Below are 16475 nucleotides of genomic sequence, written 5' to 3' on the forward strand. Positions count from 1 at the left end.
AGGAAGGACATCATGGAGATGATGCACTCACATCTGGAGATGTGAGTTCACAGATGTGCAGCTGCACTTTGGACCAATTGAAACCCGATGAGTGACGACTGAGACACATGACATAAAGAGTGTTACAGTTTCCAAATCTTGATGACTCAAGGATGCTCTATTCTCATTTAACATATAGCACGCAATACATTTCATCTGATAATAGCGAGTTTAGTTCCTCAAGATCAGCATGATTTGAAAAAGACTTAACGTTAGCTAACAGATCAATGTGTGCTTCTGTGCTTTTCTGTCTCTCTTTTTGTGTCTCTGCTCTGTCTTCTGTAACCCCCAATCGAGGCAGATGACCGTTCACACTTAGCCTGGTTCTGCTGGAGGTTTTTCCTTCCTGTTAATGGGGAGTTTTCCTCTCCACTGTCGCTTCATGCTTGCTCAGTCTGAGGGATTGCTGCAAAGCCATGGACAATGCAGATTACTATCCCTGTGGCTCTACGCTCCATCAGGAGGAGTGAATGCTGCTTGTCAAGACTTGATGCAATCTGCTGGGTTTCCTTAGATAGGAAACTTTTTGACCAATCTGTATAATCTGATTGAATTTGACTTTGGAACATGCCTTGAGATGACATGTGTGGTGAATTGGCGCTACATAAATACAATTGAATTGAATTGAATTGAAATTAATAGGTGAAAGCTTGATTTAATTACAGAATCAACTTGTTTGTTGAATTCAAAAACCTTGTCAAAATCCACAACAATATTTTACAATGCCACTAAATTTAAAATTCAGAGCACTGACTTCAGGGGCGGCATTCTCACAGAACAACATGAAGTTGGTATTTTCTTCATTTAAAAACAGGGAATTTTGTTTTAACCACTGTTTCGTCTACACAACAGTGGAAAGACAAGTGGCGCCGAGATACGGTCTCTCTGAACGGCACGAGATAGATGGAAAAAAGAAGGGGACCAAGAACGGAACCCTGTGGCACCCCAGGTGAGACAGAAGCACCGTCTAATGTTTATGTGTCCAGTGAGCTTTGGTTTCAGGAAGATATGTTATTAATTATAACTGTGAAAGACCTGTTTGTTAGTTAGAAAGTAAACCATTTAAGCACTGAGCCACAGATACCAACATAGTGGCTTAAACGAGACAGAAGAACAGAATGACTGACAGTATCAAAGGCTGCAGTGAGGTCCAGCAGCACCAGGCCAACTGGGCACCTTCTATCAATGGACACGCCAATGTCATTATGTACTTTTAGTAAGGCAGACTCTGTGCTGTGTTGCAGTCTGAAGTTAGACTGAATTTTTTCGAAAATATAATTATCTTCTAAAAATGGCTATAGTTGGGTAAAAACAATGTTTTCTGAAACGTTGTAAAGAAAAGCAAATGCAAAATAGCCCTAAAAGTAACTAAAACCAAGGGGTCCATGTTAGGTCTTTTAAAGATGCATGCTTGAAAGCAGTTGGCACAATTCCTGAACTAAGACAGGAGTAAATAAAAGACAGGACAGTAGGACCAATAATATTATAAACCTTATCAACAAATTAGATAGAAAAGAAACTCAGGGGACCATTAGTAGTTCTCATGTGCTGCACAATTTTGTTCAAATAAGAGAAAGATCAATATGCTCAAAGACCACGGGACCAGCAAGAACAGCAAAGACAACTACATTAACATGTGTAACAATATGTCTAACAGATGCCGCTTTTTCTATGAAAAAGGAGATACATTTCTCCTTGAGGTATCAAGGAAAACAGATGTGGGTGGATTTAAAACAGAGCCAACTGCATTAGATAACCCCCTAGGGTAATGGCTGGTGTTAGTTCTGATGTTAGACAAAAAATGGGTTTTTTTGCTTCTTTAAAAAAATCTCTGGTACTGAGCAAGGCCGTCTCTCAAAGAGACCAGAAATACAGTGGGGCAAAAACGTATTTAGTCAGCTACTGATAGTGCAAGTTCTCCTATTTAGTAAGATGAGAGAGGTTTGTAAGTTTCATCATAGGTACGCTTCAACTATGGGAGACGAAATGAGGGGGGGGGGAAACAGGAAATCACATTGTAAGATTTTTAAAGGATTTATTTGTAAATTATGGTAGAAAATAAGTATTTGGCAGATAACAAAAGTTCAACTCAATAATTTGTAGCAGAACCTTTGCTGGCAATGACAGTCTTCACCAGGTTTGCACACACTGTAGCTGGTATTTTGGCCCATTCCTCCATGCAGATCTCCTATAGAACGGTTGTTGGACAACACTGACTTTTAACTCCCTCCACAAATTTTCTATGGGGTCGAGGTCTGGAGACTGGCTATAGGCCACTCCAGTACCTTGAGATGCTTTTTACGGAGTCACTCCTACGTTGCCTGAGTGGTGTGTTTGGGATCATTGTCATGCCACGTACCCAGCCACGTTCCATCTTAAATGCTCTCGCTAATGGAAGGAGAGGTTATGACTTAAAATCTCACGATACATGGCCCAGTTAATTTTTCCTTTAACACGTATCAGTCGTCCTGTCCCCTGTGGAGAAAAACAACCCCAAAGCATGGTGTTTCCACCCCCATGCTTCACAGTAGGTGCTGTACCCTTGGGATGCAACTCAGCATTCTTCGTCCTCCAAACACGAGTTGAGTTTGTGCCCAAAAGTTCTATTTTGGTTCCATCAGACCACAGATCATCCATATTTTGTCTGGCAAACATCAGACGGACCTGGACATGTACTGGTTTAAGCAGGGGGACACTCCTGGAACTGCACCATGTGAGTCCTTCTCTGCATAGAGTGTTACTGATGGTAGCCTTTGTTACTTTGGTCCCAGCTCTCTGCAGGTCATTCAGCAGGTCCCTCCCTGTAGTTCTGGGATGTTTCCTCACCGTTCTCATGATCATTTTGACCCCATGGGATGAGATCTTGCGTGGGGCCCCAGATTGAGGGAGATTATCATTGGTCTTGTAGGTTTTCCATTTTCCTACAATTGCCTCCCACAGTTTATTTATTCACACCAACCTGCTGGCCTATTGTAGATTCACCCTGCCTAGCCTGGAGCAGGTATACAATTTTCTTCCTGGTGTCCTTCGACAGCTCTTTGGTCTTGGCCATGTTTGCGTTTAGAGTCTGATTGTGGTGTCTTTATACAGATAATGAGTTCAAACAGGTGCCATTAATACAGGTAAGGAGTGGAGGACAGAAGTGCTTCTTAAAGAAGTTACAGTTCTGTGGGGGCCAGATATCTTGCTTCTTTGTTGGTGACCAAATACTTATTTTCCACCATAATTTACAAATAAATTATTTCAAAATCCTACAATGTGATTTCCTACTTTTTTTTTTCATTTTGTCTCTCATTGTGGAAGTGTACCTATGATAAAAGTTGCAAACTTCTCTCATCTTTCTGTAGGAGATCAGTGGCTGAACAAATACTTTTTTTGCCCCACTGTACATCCAGTCTGTCATTCCTCCACTGTTGTTAAGCCTTTTTTTTTTTGCATTGTTGCCAAAGTTCACATGCGGTATTGTATAACCAAGGTTCAATTTTGGGTTTGGACTTTCTAAATTTAACAGGAGCAATAAAGTCCAGAATCTCACAAGTGTCATTAAAGAGGAAAGGAAATCCAAAAAGTGTCCAGGAAGCACCCTGACTAAATACCTCAGTTGACTTAACTCATGGTGGCAGAGCTGCAGTGCTGCAATGAGCTTCCCTCACATAAACAGAGATCTGGGCTTTGTCTGCAGGATGGCAGCCAGTTGCTTGATTCCAGATCTCAGTTTGCCGTCTCAGGGGAGCTAAGAAGCTGCCCAACCAAATCGAAGGGAGTGTAAGCATTGGATGGATGGATGGATGGATGGATGGATGGATTCAAACTTAGAACTCTCACTATTTTAGTCTACAAACCCATGAATTATTAATTGTATGCACTATTTCTACTTTAATTAAAAAGATAAAGGTTAGGGGCATCTCTTTATTTTCAGTTCGATTCATAACTACTTTATCAAATAAACTGCAGAACATTTTTTCTATTTTGTGTGCTTTAGCCCTATAAAACACATCAGAATTAGGTCAAAATCAGAATCGGTCCTAAAAAAAAAAAAAGGGACATATGTATCCAACAGCATAAGCCTGATTAGTGAAACTCAGCTTTTTACCACCACTTTTATTGTCTTTGGATTAAATGCCACAAAATATTGTGATAAAATCTGAAGTCCACATCGCCCGACTTAACAGCAATGACTGAGGCCATATAGTTTACACAGTGCCTACCGTTAGCATGGCAAACATGCACTGGCATACGTTGAACGCATGTCTCCAGTTGTGGTAGAGGACCATTCTGTAGTTTTTTCTGACTGTCAGCAGCCATCTGCACAGTGTCTGGAGGGGGGAAACAGGCAGAAAAAGATGAGCGCATGGGTCAGCGGTCTTCATTAAGGACCTACAATCACATTCACGGCAAGCTCAATCAAGCACTTGGAAAAGGAAATGAGACAAAGAAGCCCTGCTCTCTCACCTCGTAGTCAATTTTGAATTTCTGCACCATTCCCAGCTCGATGAACATCCGCAGAGCAGCTGTTATCATCACGTCGACATCCAGGGAGAAATCATCAAAGGAGAGCTTATCAATGCCCAGCTCGCAGACCAGGGGAATGTTAGCAGCCTGTTTCATCATGGTGAGAGCAAACATAGAGGAAGAATGAGAACATGAGCCCACAGAGCAGAAGTGGATAGGGAGGTCAGTGGAGCCATTTTTGGATGATGTATGAAAATATGAAAGCATGCTAATTAAGACTCTGAGGCCTCGTTTTCAGAGGGCTGATATTAATGAGGGAGCCTTACTGAGGGATTTATCTGTTGTTTACTTTCTGAGCTCATTGAAAAATGGAGATGCACAATAGTAATGATCAGCAGCTTGTCGCCATTGTTATTCATACAAAAACAAATGTAACTTCCAATAAACCACATTCATTGTAAAGTCCGTCGCCTATCTTTGATGAACGCCACACGCCCATCTGAGCCGAAGAACTTCTTCTTATCCGTGTTTTTGAAATTACCATTTCAGACTTTCTAACCTGCGTCTATCTCGTAGAAAAGCAGGTTTACTGATGAGTCTTCGGTGCCGGTGCAGCTGCGTCTCATTTCTTCTCTCCCTGCCACCAGAGCTACATCGTTTCCCTCGCAAACATTTGCCTGTCAGGTCGGTAAGTACTCCACCTCTCTTAATTTACAGCCCCGGGTGACAAAATGGCATCCAGGTTTGTTTGTCACTACCTTTCTCCCTCCAGTGGAATCCCTGGCAAGCGAGCTCAGTGAGGCTCCATATGTAGAGCACTTATGAAAGGGGGGGGGGGGGGGGGGAGGCAGGAGGCAGAGAATCGTGCTGAATGAGGGGAACTGAAATATCACACGAGCTCACGAGGGAGACAAGGAATCCTACTATGTATGTAGTGTTAGCCATAGGGGAAAATTGTGCACATGAAACTGGAGGAAAATAGGTCATTCCTATATTTCAGAAATGTCATGCTATGAAAAAATGTAGAATTCCCAGTGTTGTCAACTGTCTATAAATAATGCATCGTGAATGATCACTTATTGATTATTCAGCAATGTATCTCAAATAGCACAATTATTCTAGTTTCACTGAGACGTTGGCCTATATTTATGTGTGATGAATCACAGTCTTCTATGGGGAAAGTTAAAAATGAAATCTGTTAATATATTATAATAATTTTTGTTCTTTGAATAAGTCTGCGAGTAATTGCATTTGATGAGAAAATGAGAAAGAATGTCTCACATAAAATAGGTTAATTAAGTTATGATAAAAGGTGATAAACCAATGTGGGACAAAATAAGAAACTAAATTAATATTGGATGAAATCTTTTAAATTATACAAAGATAACATAAGAAACTAAGCTAAGCTAAACTGGCACACAAAAAAAGAAGGCAGAATGAAATAAAATAAGAAGATGACAAAGAAATTAAGCAAAGAACAGATATAACTAAAAGCTAAAATGACTCCATTAGAAAAAAAATAAATCAAGCTAGTCTTAGATATAACATGAAGAAATAAGATATAATAAGAGGCGTAGCTAGGCTAAAGTGACATAAGACAAAATAAGAAATAAAACTATATAAATTAAGATGAAAGAAATAACCAAGCTAGAGTCAAATAAAACCTGCAACAATAAGATAAGCTAGAGTGGACGAATATTAAAAAATAACAAGCTAGGCAAAGATAAAAATAGATAATCAAACCCAAAAAATCTAAGATAAACACATAAGGTAACACTGTGGTCAATAAACAAAAAAGATTAAATATACTGTGGTTAAACTAAGCTAACATAACAGCATGCACAAACTAAACTAAGCGAAGATAAATAGATAACCTGGTTTATCTTAGATGAGCTTTTATTAGCTTGGCTAAGATTGAGAAAGAAGATAATATATGTCAGAAAGTTGAGTTTTTTTTTATTCTACTACAGTAAAAGCATCTAAAAACAACATGAGCAATTTAAGATTGAGGTCATTAAAGGAACAAATACCTAAATATTTAAGTACCTTAAATTTATCCACTTCAGTCTTGGAGCAAGTGGCATGGTAAGACAGAACCTGCAAAATAACGACAGCATCAGTTTTATGTTTTAAATCAGTGGAAGCATTTTAGAGTCAACAGAAAACCTGACATAATGGTCTGCAACATCAACACTGAGAAATACTTTCCATACGCTTGCAGTATTTTATTTAATCATAAACACTTATGTTTGTTCAGGGATAGGAACAGAGCAGCACGCACATTCACATCATTTCTTTCAGTGTCTGTGGCCAGCTATCTGTTCTCTGCTGCTCCTACTTGAGACGGCTGCCTAGCGCTGGATGGTTACAGTCAGCAGGGTAGATGAGCGACTGCTTTTCACTGCCTCTCATTCTCATTTTCAATAAAAATCTTTGTGAGAAGGTTATCTACAAAGAGAGGTCAGCACTTATTTTCACGCGTACATTTATACAAGGTTTAAAAAGTGTGTTTAAAAAAAGACCCCTGAGACAAATAAGTGGGAAGAAACTATAATTTCCACTTTGCAGCTGTTGTTTCCTGTGACATGTGGTGAAATATATTTCCCAGTGTAGGATAGCCAGTCTGGATCTGCTCCCATACAGCGCTCTTTCCTGCTACCGACCAATCACGGGCGTGGGCGGGCTTTTTATGTTGAGTGACTCCAAAACAAAAAAGATGGCCGTCGTTACAGAGCGTTCGTTTGCTAGAGCGCTTTCTTCTGTTTTAAAAATAATCATTGACCGTAGTCTCTGCTCGACTGTGGCTCGCCATGTTAAATTATATTGTTAAATGACACAATAATTACATAGTTGTGCCTTTTTTACATCACGTCTGCAGTTTCTCTGATTGGTTTACTTTGCCCCAGAAAAAGGCCTCTATGGAAGCAGTTTAAGACTAACTTCAGCCTTATCGAAGAGAGTCAAAAGTTAGTCTGGCTGGCCAGGCTAGGTTGTCCCATATAGCAATCTTTGTGACGTGCTCACCTAGTGTTGATGAGCTGCGCACTTCTAGTGTTTATGTGTCCAGTGAGCTTTGGTTTAAACCATTCATTGTAGCTCCACTGCTCTCACCTTATACTTAGAAAATGGTTGAAAGTCGTAAGCAGCTAAATTACCATATTTTTCAGACTATAAATCACACTTTTTTTTCATAGTTTGGCTGATCCTGCGACTTATAGTCAGGTGTGACTTACAGTATGTATCAAAGTGAAATGGTAAATTATGCCGACCAACATGAACAAAGGAACATTTACTGTCTATAGCTGCAAGAGGGCTCTCTAGGCTTGTGAAAACTATCCTGCTCCTGTACCAATTAAAAATGTATTAAAACATTAACTTATAGACAACAAAGTCCAAGCACATATTTGTATGTTGTTTTGCTGTGTCAGTATGCATTTACGAAATGTTTCAACAGAGAAGAACCCAATCCAGAGAGCCTTTTAAATTTTTTTTTTTATTCTTATTTTTTTAATCTGGATTACTGAGATGCATCAGGTTATTCTAGAAAATTGTATCACCCAATTATTGTGTGTATACACAAACCCATCAATCCCAGGCTAGTCAGAGTAGATGATCCTGGTTCTGGTAGAGGTTTTAACCTGCTACCCAAGGAGATGTTTGTTTCCACTGTCACCACATGCTTTCTGAAGTAGGATCGGGAAGTAGGATTGACTGTTGCTAAATCAACGACTCAATGTAATCGACCATGCTGCCTTATCAGTTAGCCTTCTAAACTGAATTTACAGCTATGATTTAATTACAATGTGTGTGTGTGCGTGCGTGTGTGGGTGTGTGTGTGTGTGTTTAAACATGTAAATATCCCATTCCAACTACCTTTAACTACAGACTAATTACATGGCGGCGATCCTTGTTTATTTTCTGTCCTTTGCTTTTTGGATTTTTCTATCCATGATAATTTTTGTGTTTTAGCAAATAATGTTTGTCTGTGCATTTCTCCTCGGGCACGAATAAAGTTTTATTAAATTCAACTGAACTTGTTTTGGAACCTGGAAAAGATCAGACCATTTTTAATGTGTCCTGACAACATTAAACGCTGGAACCGAGAAAGGTAGCAGTTCCAATTCACCAAGACTATATATGTTAGATTCAATGAGATTTTGTGCCCTTACATCCAAAGCCACCGACTGTTTGGCCCAGGACTTCTTCACCTGGTCATACATGATCGTGTTGTTGATGCCCAGTCCACAAAATATCACAAAGGCCTGAGGGGGCAAAAAAGAAGCGTGAGTAAATAAAACGGGCTTTCCAGAAATCTCTCAGTGGATGCTCAGCGTTACAACGATTCAGACGGGAGTGTAATACCTCAAAGAGACGTTGGTCTGCATCGTCAAACGGCTTCCCATCCAGCCTGTTCAGCACTTGAGCGACACCTGTTATACAATCAGGTTATTCACGAGATAAGATAGCGATTGGTTTAGCTTGACGCTGATCAGAGCAGAAAACCTTCACTTTCGCTGGAGACTAGGGAAGCTTAAAAGGACCATATGTATTATTAACCACGGTTAAAAAAAGAGAGATACACTGTTTCATCACAATCCGACATGGTTGGGAGGAACACTGGTAAATAAAAATGACAGCAACAGGAACTTTAATTAATCTAATCAAACTTTTTGTCCATAATTCTCCTGTGGGAATAAAACATTCCTAATTGACTCCTGCCTTCAGATTTCTTTTCTCTTCCTCCAATTAAAAGTAGAACATTATTTAGTGAAGACAAAACATTTCATTAATAGACGGTTGGATATTGTCAAACAATTCATTACCGTTTCTAATTATGCCAGCGAGGTTAAACAACCTGCCAATACTATGTGTTAATATCACTCGTTGGATGAAAATAAATTAGCACTGCAGTTAATAACAGTTTTCATTATGGGTGTCACTGAATTTGAAATGCAGAGCTAATGTTTTCTCAAAAGCATGATTGTTCCTTGTGTAACCAGCTTGTGTTTTGTAATTAGCTGTAGAACATGTGGCAAAAAAAAAAAAACATTAGCAAACTAAATGACTGCTTAGAGCCTCACGGCCACCACATCAACTCCAACTACACCACAATCCATGCCTCCCAGATCTACAACCCGTCTCCATGTTCGGTACAAATTTTCACATAGATGACCTCTGCTGCTGCATGGCTGAACAATGCAGTTTGTTCACCGGAGGCGATCCGTGGAGGGGGGTGTCGAATTTTTGCTTAGAGCTTCACAAAACCGGAGCCGAGCCGCAACCAGCTCAGCACTGCGTTAACCCGTGAGGAATATCATCCGACAAGAGCAGAACTCGAATGCATCTTCATACAGTGGCTGTTTATAATAGCAGCAAACATGATTCTGTGGGACAGCAAACAGCCTTTAAGCTAAGATGTTCTCTATTTCTAGGAGGTATTCAACTTTGGAGAACATTGCTTGTGTCTTGGAATTGCTGGGTCAGACTTCAATAAGAGACAAAATATATATATATATATATATATATGTATATATATATATCTTTATATATATATATATACTCTTCGATCAAAATACAATAGGGCAAGGCAAGTTTATTTATAAAGCACTTTTCAGTAACAAGATGATTCAAAGTGCTGATAATAACCTGATAATAACCAGTAATCAGCCATAGCATTATGACCACTGACAGGGAATGTCTTCTCTGAAAAATATGTTTGCATGTTGATCTTAGAAACTCCCAGACCAATCAAACAGAAATCTGTTTTTGGAGTCAATCTATAGCCATTGAGTGGCTTTGTCTAGATGAAATCTATTCATACCCCTCTCAACTTTTTCACAACTTTGTACAAATGTATTTAACTGGGATTTTGTTTGACGGCCTAAAACAAACTGGTGTGTTAATCATCAAATGTAAGGTAAATGAGAGTACATGATGTTTAAACGTTTTTACAAATAACAATAAAAATAATGCATTTGTGCAGCTCCCCCAAGTCAATTTTTAGGAAACACCTTTTACTGTAGCGGCCAGTAATTGCCGGTATTCGCTATTGGGTTCGAACATCCGAGGACTGAAAATGTTGCTGATTCTTTATAAAAAACAGATCTCTGTTTTTCGATTTGAATTTGTAAAAGACTTTAAAACCATTCATAATTTTTATCCTACTGCTCAATTTGCCTTACTTTGTGTTGGTCCGTTAAGAAAATGTCCCACTAAAACGCACCGCCGAACACTTTGAAAACACATAAGATCTCAATTAGAAAAAATAAATCAAGCCAGATATCCCTGCTCGTGTGGATTGGGTAATTTGTCGGGAACAAAATTATGCCACATCATTTGCTGAAAATGAAAATGATCAACTCCCAGAGGGCTTAATAAAAAGTCCAGTTTGTTGAAATGTCATTGCAGCAGCTCAAAATCATCCTCAGTAGTTTCTATGGCCCTCACATGCTCGTATCCATGCCTGACAACGTAGTGCCATGATCCTTATGAGATGCCGTATGGTGCCCAGGGGAATCTCCTCCCAGATCCTGACCAGGGCATGACTGAGCTCCTGGACAGTCTGAGGTGCAACCTGCAGCCGTAGGATAGATTTTTAACATGATGTCCAAGAGATGTTCTGTTGGATTTAGGTCAGGGTAGCATAGAGGACGTCAGTGGTGTCAAGTCCTTCATCCCCCAGGAACTGTATGCATACTACTGCCACATGAGGCTGGGCATCATCCCACTGCACCAGCAAAGGGTCTAGCAGTGTCAAACCTGCCAATGCTGGTGTCCTCTGGCCACCCTGATGGAACCTGTATCTAATGGTTTGTTCAGAGACATTCATGCCAGTGGAGGCCACTTTGTAGGGCTCTAGTAGTACTCATTCCTGCACAAAGGGGCAGATATCAGTTCTGCAGATGGATTAAGGACCTCCAACAGACCCATCCGACTCCCATCCGGCAGAGATACCTGCCTCATCCATGCTGATGAGACTCCTGGGAAACGCAGCAAACCTTCTTGCAGCGGCACATATTGATCCTGGTGGACTTGGACTGCCTGTACAATGTCTGTAGGCTCCAGGTATTGCCTCATGCTGCCAGCAGTGAGACTGACCCTGGTCACAGGCAAAACTACTGAAAACCAGTCAAAACAAAATTGGGAGTGAAAATGTTTGTGACCGCCACCTGTAAAACCATTCCTGTATTGGGGGTCATCACATCGCTGCCCCTTTGGTGCACCTTTTGAAACAGCAGAACAGCCAACACAGACTTAAAAAAAAACCTCAACCTCTGAACTGACCAGATCAATATTACAGAAGTTTAACTGACTTTATATATTTTGAACAAACAGTGGCCCTGTACAATTTTTTGAGCAGTGGACAAAAAAATGAATTGGCTCAAGGGTTATGAATCCATTTTGATAAGTGTTGTATTTCTAATTATTTCTGATGTAAATGCCTACCTGTGTAATAAAGGTCTACATTTTTTTTTTCAGCATTTCAAGACAAAGCAAAACTGCTTTCCACGCTTCACGCCTCCTGTGTTTCTATAAAAGTCTTGTAGGAAATACCTGAGAGGGCTTTTATTAAATGAAAAACATAAATCTTCAACAAAAAGAAGGTACTGCAGTTGAAGCTGCTGTTATAGTAAATTTTGATAGAATATTTCAGAATGAAGTGCAAGAAATCGAGACTTGCCATCGAACACCACATTGACACAAAGGCCTATGTTACGTCGACCGGCCTTAATTATGTAACTGAATGTATCCTTGGCAGAAGAATTTCATCGCTGCTGCTTTGTTTGAGTAATGATTTTTCACTCAACATCCAAAGGTGCCACCCACGCGCTGCACCCCCCACCCCCCCTTCTCACTCTTTCTATCCCTCTCTCCTTTTTCCCCTCCCCCTACTCCAACAAATGCACCCACACCTACGCAGAGACGCGCCCAGGTCTTAACCTGCCATCTGCAGCAGATCTGCTGATCACTTTGCACTCGCATAAAAAAAAAAACTAACCACTCTCCTGCGTCAGATCTCACCGGACCGGGAGGAGCTGCCGTCACCTGCTCCCGGCGGCAATATTCCAGCGGCCAAAAGCGGACGAGGGGATCAATGATTTATCAGTGTTATTGTACTGTTTAGCCCGCGGCTGATTCGCAAACAAAAAGCCCGCTGACAGGAGAAGGGAAATTCCTCCTCCACGTGTGGAGTGATGCTCGGCACACGCGCGGCAGTCTCAGCCGAACACATGCGCAAGCTTCTCTCCACGCCGCCGTTTGCTCAATGCAGAAAAGTGCATGTGTAGCGCCGGATCCCTGCAAGTAGGCCTACATGTGGGTACGCAACTGTGCAATAAGCACAATGTTAGGCGAGAAACATGCATTGCTTTTTTGTTGTATGTCATCAATTGTATCATCTGCACAAGCAAAGGTTTCTAAGTAGGACTCAACAGGTCTGCATAGATACAGAAAAAAACATAATATTCAACAACTTTCAGATTATGTGATTAAAAACCTGCAGTTTCAAGAGATCAGATTCTGGTTTGCCCAAAAGAAAGGAGCATGTAAACAGTATATTAGATTCATTTGGTAATACTTTCTGGAAAAAAAAAAACATTGAGCAAGTACAATAACATTTCTAAACAAATAACATGTAATACAATGTCACTATAATTGTGATTGACTTACCAATAATTTGGTGGTTGCTGTTCCATATAGGAACGCAGAGCACAGAGCGGATGTGGAAGTCAGAAAACTGGTCTGCCTATAAAAAGTGGAAGATCAGGACAGAAAACACCCAAACAAGGAGTTTGGTTTTAATTATTTAGCAAGGCTACTTTTGAAAGCAAACACTGTTGAAAGGGAGACTTCTTTGGAAATTGTGTTTTTTTTTTATCTCTAACTTGAGGCAATCAGAGAATCCATCTGCTCTAAAACTCAGCTTTAGTGTGTAAAGTTTTCAAGCTAAAGCCAAACGCGCTGTAATAAATTCACCACTAAACAAAAAACTGGAACATTAACCATGCATTGTGCCATCTGTGCGTGTAAAAAGCTTATAAATAAGTGAGTCTTTTTTTTTTAGAATGTGTTTTAATAATGTATGAAACCTTTAATTTGGGTATATTCATTCAGTGTCGTATAGAAACACACATCCAGAAATATTTATAACAATAATACGTATCCCATCACCCCCTTTAGACCTTTGTTAAAAATCTCTTGGTATTTCAGAGGGGATATAAAGCCTTGCATGCTTACTTTCCTAGGCCCTTTGAAAAATAAACAGGCACACAACACCACAGGTTCCGTACCATACTTCACAGAAGGCATTATATGATTTTCCACAAAAAAAAAAGTTTTTTTGTTGCCAAATATCTAGCACTTAGTCTCATTTTACCAGAGGAAACAGTTCCTGTTAAAGCCTAGGGTAAGATTTGATAAATCTTTTTCATGGTAAATCAGAAAAGGCTATTTCTTAAAATGCCTCCCAAGCAACTTCCTGGTATGTAGACAGTCGTCTAATGGTTCATATGGAGCAGTGGTGTAGCCATAAATTGCATTTTGGCCGGGCCTAATAGAAAATGGGTAGGTTATAATTGTAAGTAAGTTTATTTGTAAGTTGCACGTTTGTAAGTCCCCTATGGAGAAGATACAGGATGAGGGGAAGGAGAAAAGACCTTCTCTGTTCAAGTGAACATCCTTGAATTGACAGCGGTATAAAATAATCAGGACCCATCATCACCTGTAAGATGATTTAGAGCCACAAACACGGCGGAGTAACTTCTGGATCATTGAAGCTGCGGCAGCCTGTGAAAGTCATTATTTACGTTTCTGAACGCAATGCCACTAATTGACGGTCGCCATCACATCATCGATCCAGACGCCCAGGACAGACGAAACCGTTTATTAAATGAATGGAAAAACTTCTGCTGTTTTCTTTCATTAAACACAATATTACAGTTAACAATTAAAAAGTGGAAAATATGGTTGGCCGCGTGCATCGAGTTCTACGGCTCTTGAAGCACGTGATGGTTGATACGCCGCGTCTTCACGCATGATCCCATTGCTGAGTTTTCCTCTGATCTGTTCCTGCTCTTGTAAATTGTTACATTTCATAACTATTGTCGTCACCTTTCACAGCGATAGGTTTGTCATCTCAGCCTCCACCATGACCAGACATCATTTCCCCTGTATTTTGCTGTATTTGAAGCCGAAGGCTGAGTTTGAAATTGTTCTCCAAGCAGATGTTTTATGTTTGTGGTCCAAGCGGACCCAGTGAGGCATGGACTCCTGGTTTGCCTTTAACCCGCTAGCATTAGTCTTAAGCCTACAGGAAATACCAATATAGGAAATAGCACTTTTATGTTGTATCCCCAAATTCTATACGCATAGCCGCAGCCCTTTAGGCTCTGCGCTTCACTGCGCCTCACTTTTCTACACAGCCTAGATGGCTGTAGAAAAACAAAAGGCTATTTGGGAACTGATTGTCCGGTCCCAGCATACTTTTTGTTCAATGATACCCGGTTGAGGGGCTGAAAGGAGCAGAAACAATTATTCTTCTGAGTTCTGCGCTGAGCGCCAGGGATAAACATTGTTGGGAAAATGCATAAATACAGACTGTAAAGCGTTCTTTTTAAAGAGGGAGGACGATGATTGAAGGTCTGTGCTGAAGCTCCCAAATGTTACAAGACCCTTAAAATGCCCCTTAAAAGTGTGCACCGACATTACCGCGTGACTAAATTGAGTACGTCCATCTGAATTGAAGCGCAAGGCGACGCAGCAACCCCACAGGGCGCCTACCCCCCAAAAAAAGAATCTCTTCTGTTTCTCTAAGAGGAATGTCCCGTTTGGCACACATCATGACAATATTCATCACCACCTTCATATGCTGACGGTTTCTCAACAAATGTGATGTTTCCTAGATATCCTTGCATTTGGCTTATTACAGTCCTGCAGCTCTTAAGCGAACAACTTTCTCTGTGCCACCGGTTTACTGAGAACCAGAACATGAAGCTTGCGGTTTTTATGTTTGGGACAAGCATACATTACATTTTATTCTGCTTCATTGTATTTTATTTCATGATTATTTTTATGATGACTTTATGTGCCCCCCCCCCCCCCCCAAAAAAAAAAAAAATCAAAGGAAAGCCACTTCGTTGGGTTGACCCTGATACAAAGTGGGTGGGCCTAGGCCCAGGCAAGCCCACCCATAGCTACGCCCCTGGTATGGAGACTTGGAAACCCCTAAATCCTACTATTTCACAATCAGAATCCGCTTTATTGGCCCAGATTGTGTGTACAAAAAAATGTATTTGACTTCAGTTTCACTTGTTCACAGCGTACAGTTTTTGACAGTTTTCCTACAGTTCTCTGCAGTGAGCCTAACTTTCAGGATAAACCTGGGTCTTCAGTCAGTATTAGTACCACAGTTATAGTTCATTTAAAAATGTGAATTTTCTCTAACTCTTTTTCTGCTCAACTAGGCATGCCAAGCCTTTGTAACTCGCAGTCGGGTTTGAGCCGATTCATCCGTTAGCAAATGGATGAGCTGTAAAGCTCTCTAAACAACGGGCAGCGAGCTCTTCTTCAGCATAAACCGTAAATGTTATATATTTGTTTTGTAAAATCTTGGCGATGGGACTTTATTTTACCTCAGCATCGAAACGAGGATCCTGGTATGCGTCACTAATGTTCACAGGAAGTCCTGTTGATGCCACCAGCTCGGCAATGCTGTTGTTGATGAGCCAGTCTGAGTAGGACGATTTTTCCATGCTGTCTTTGAAACTACTGTTGAAAAAATGGATTGGACAGAAAAGAAGTACAATGAAGAACAACTTCAGGACCAAATTTAATCTCAACATTCGATTCTCAACGAATACTTTTGATCGTCTGCAGCTGAAAACGTTCTGAAAAAACTTAATTTGATTTAAAAAATGGTGACCAAATTCATCTTCCTATTTGAATGGCAGGTTTGCAATAGCAGCTCTTATGTTTCCTCAGGAACC

At 40.4% G+C, this 16475-nt stretch overlaps 1 protein-coding gene across 1 annotated transcript in view; it reads right to left on the reverse strand.

The window, feature by feature from the left end:
- Positions 1-16475, reverse strand: part of pde11a (phosphodiesterase 11a) — a 56478-nt gene that overhangs the window by 21062 nt on the left and 18941 nt on the right. The window contains exons 6-12 of the mRNA XM_036139331.1: positions 16122-16257; positions 13162-13237; positions 8854-8921; positions 8661-8753; positions 6538-6588; positions 4492-4638; positions 4248-4355 (exon numbers count right to left, since the gene is read on the reverse strand). Of these exons, the coding sequence (XP_035995224.1) occupies positions 4248-4355; positions 4492-4638; positions 6538-6588; positions 8661-8753; positions 8854-8921; positions 13162-13237; positions 16122-16257 (679 nt within the window). The remainder of the gene's footprint in view (positions 1-4247; positions 4356-4491; positions 4639-6537; positions 6589-8660; positions 8754-8853; positions 8922-13161; positions 13238-16121; positions 16258-16475) is intronic.

This window comes from Fundulus heteroclitus, chromosome 7 (genome assembly GCF_011125445.2).
Source record: "Fundulus heteroclitus isolate FHET01 chromosome 7, MU-UCD_Fhet_4.1, whole genome shotgun sequence".
Classification (NCBI taxonomy): Eukaryota; Metazoa; Chordata; class Actinopteri; order Cyprinodontiformes; family Fundulidae; genus Fundulus; species Fundulus heteroclitus.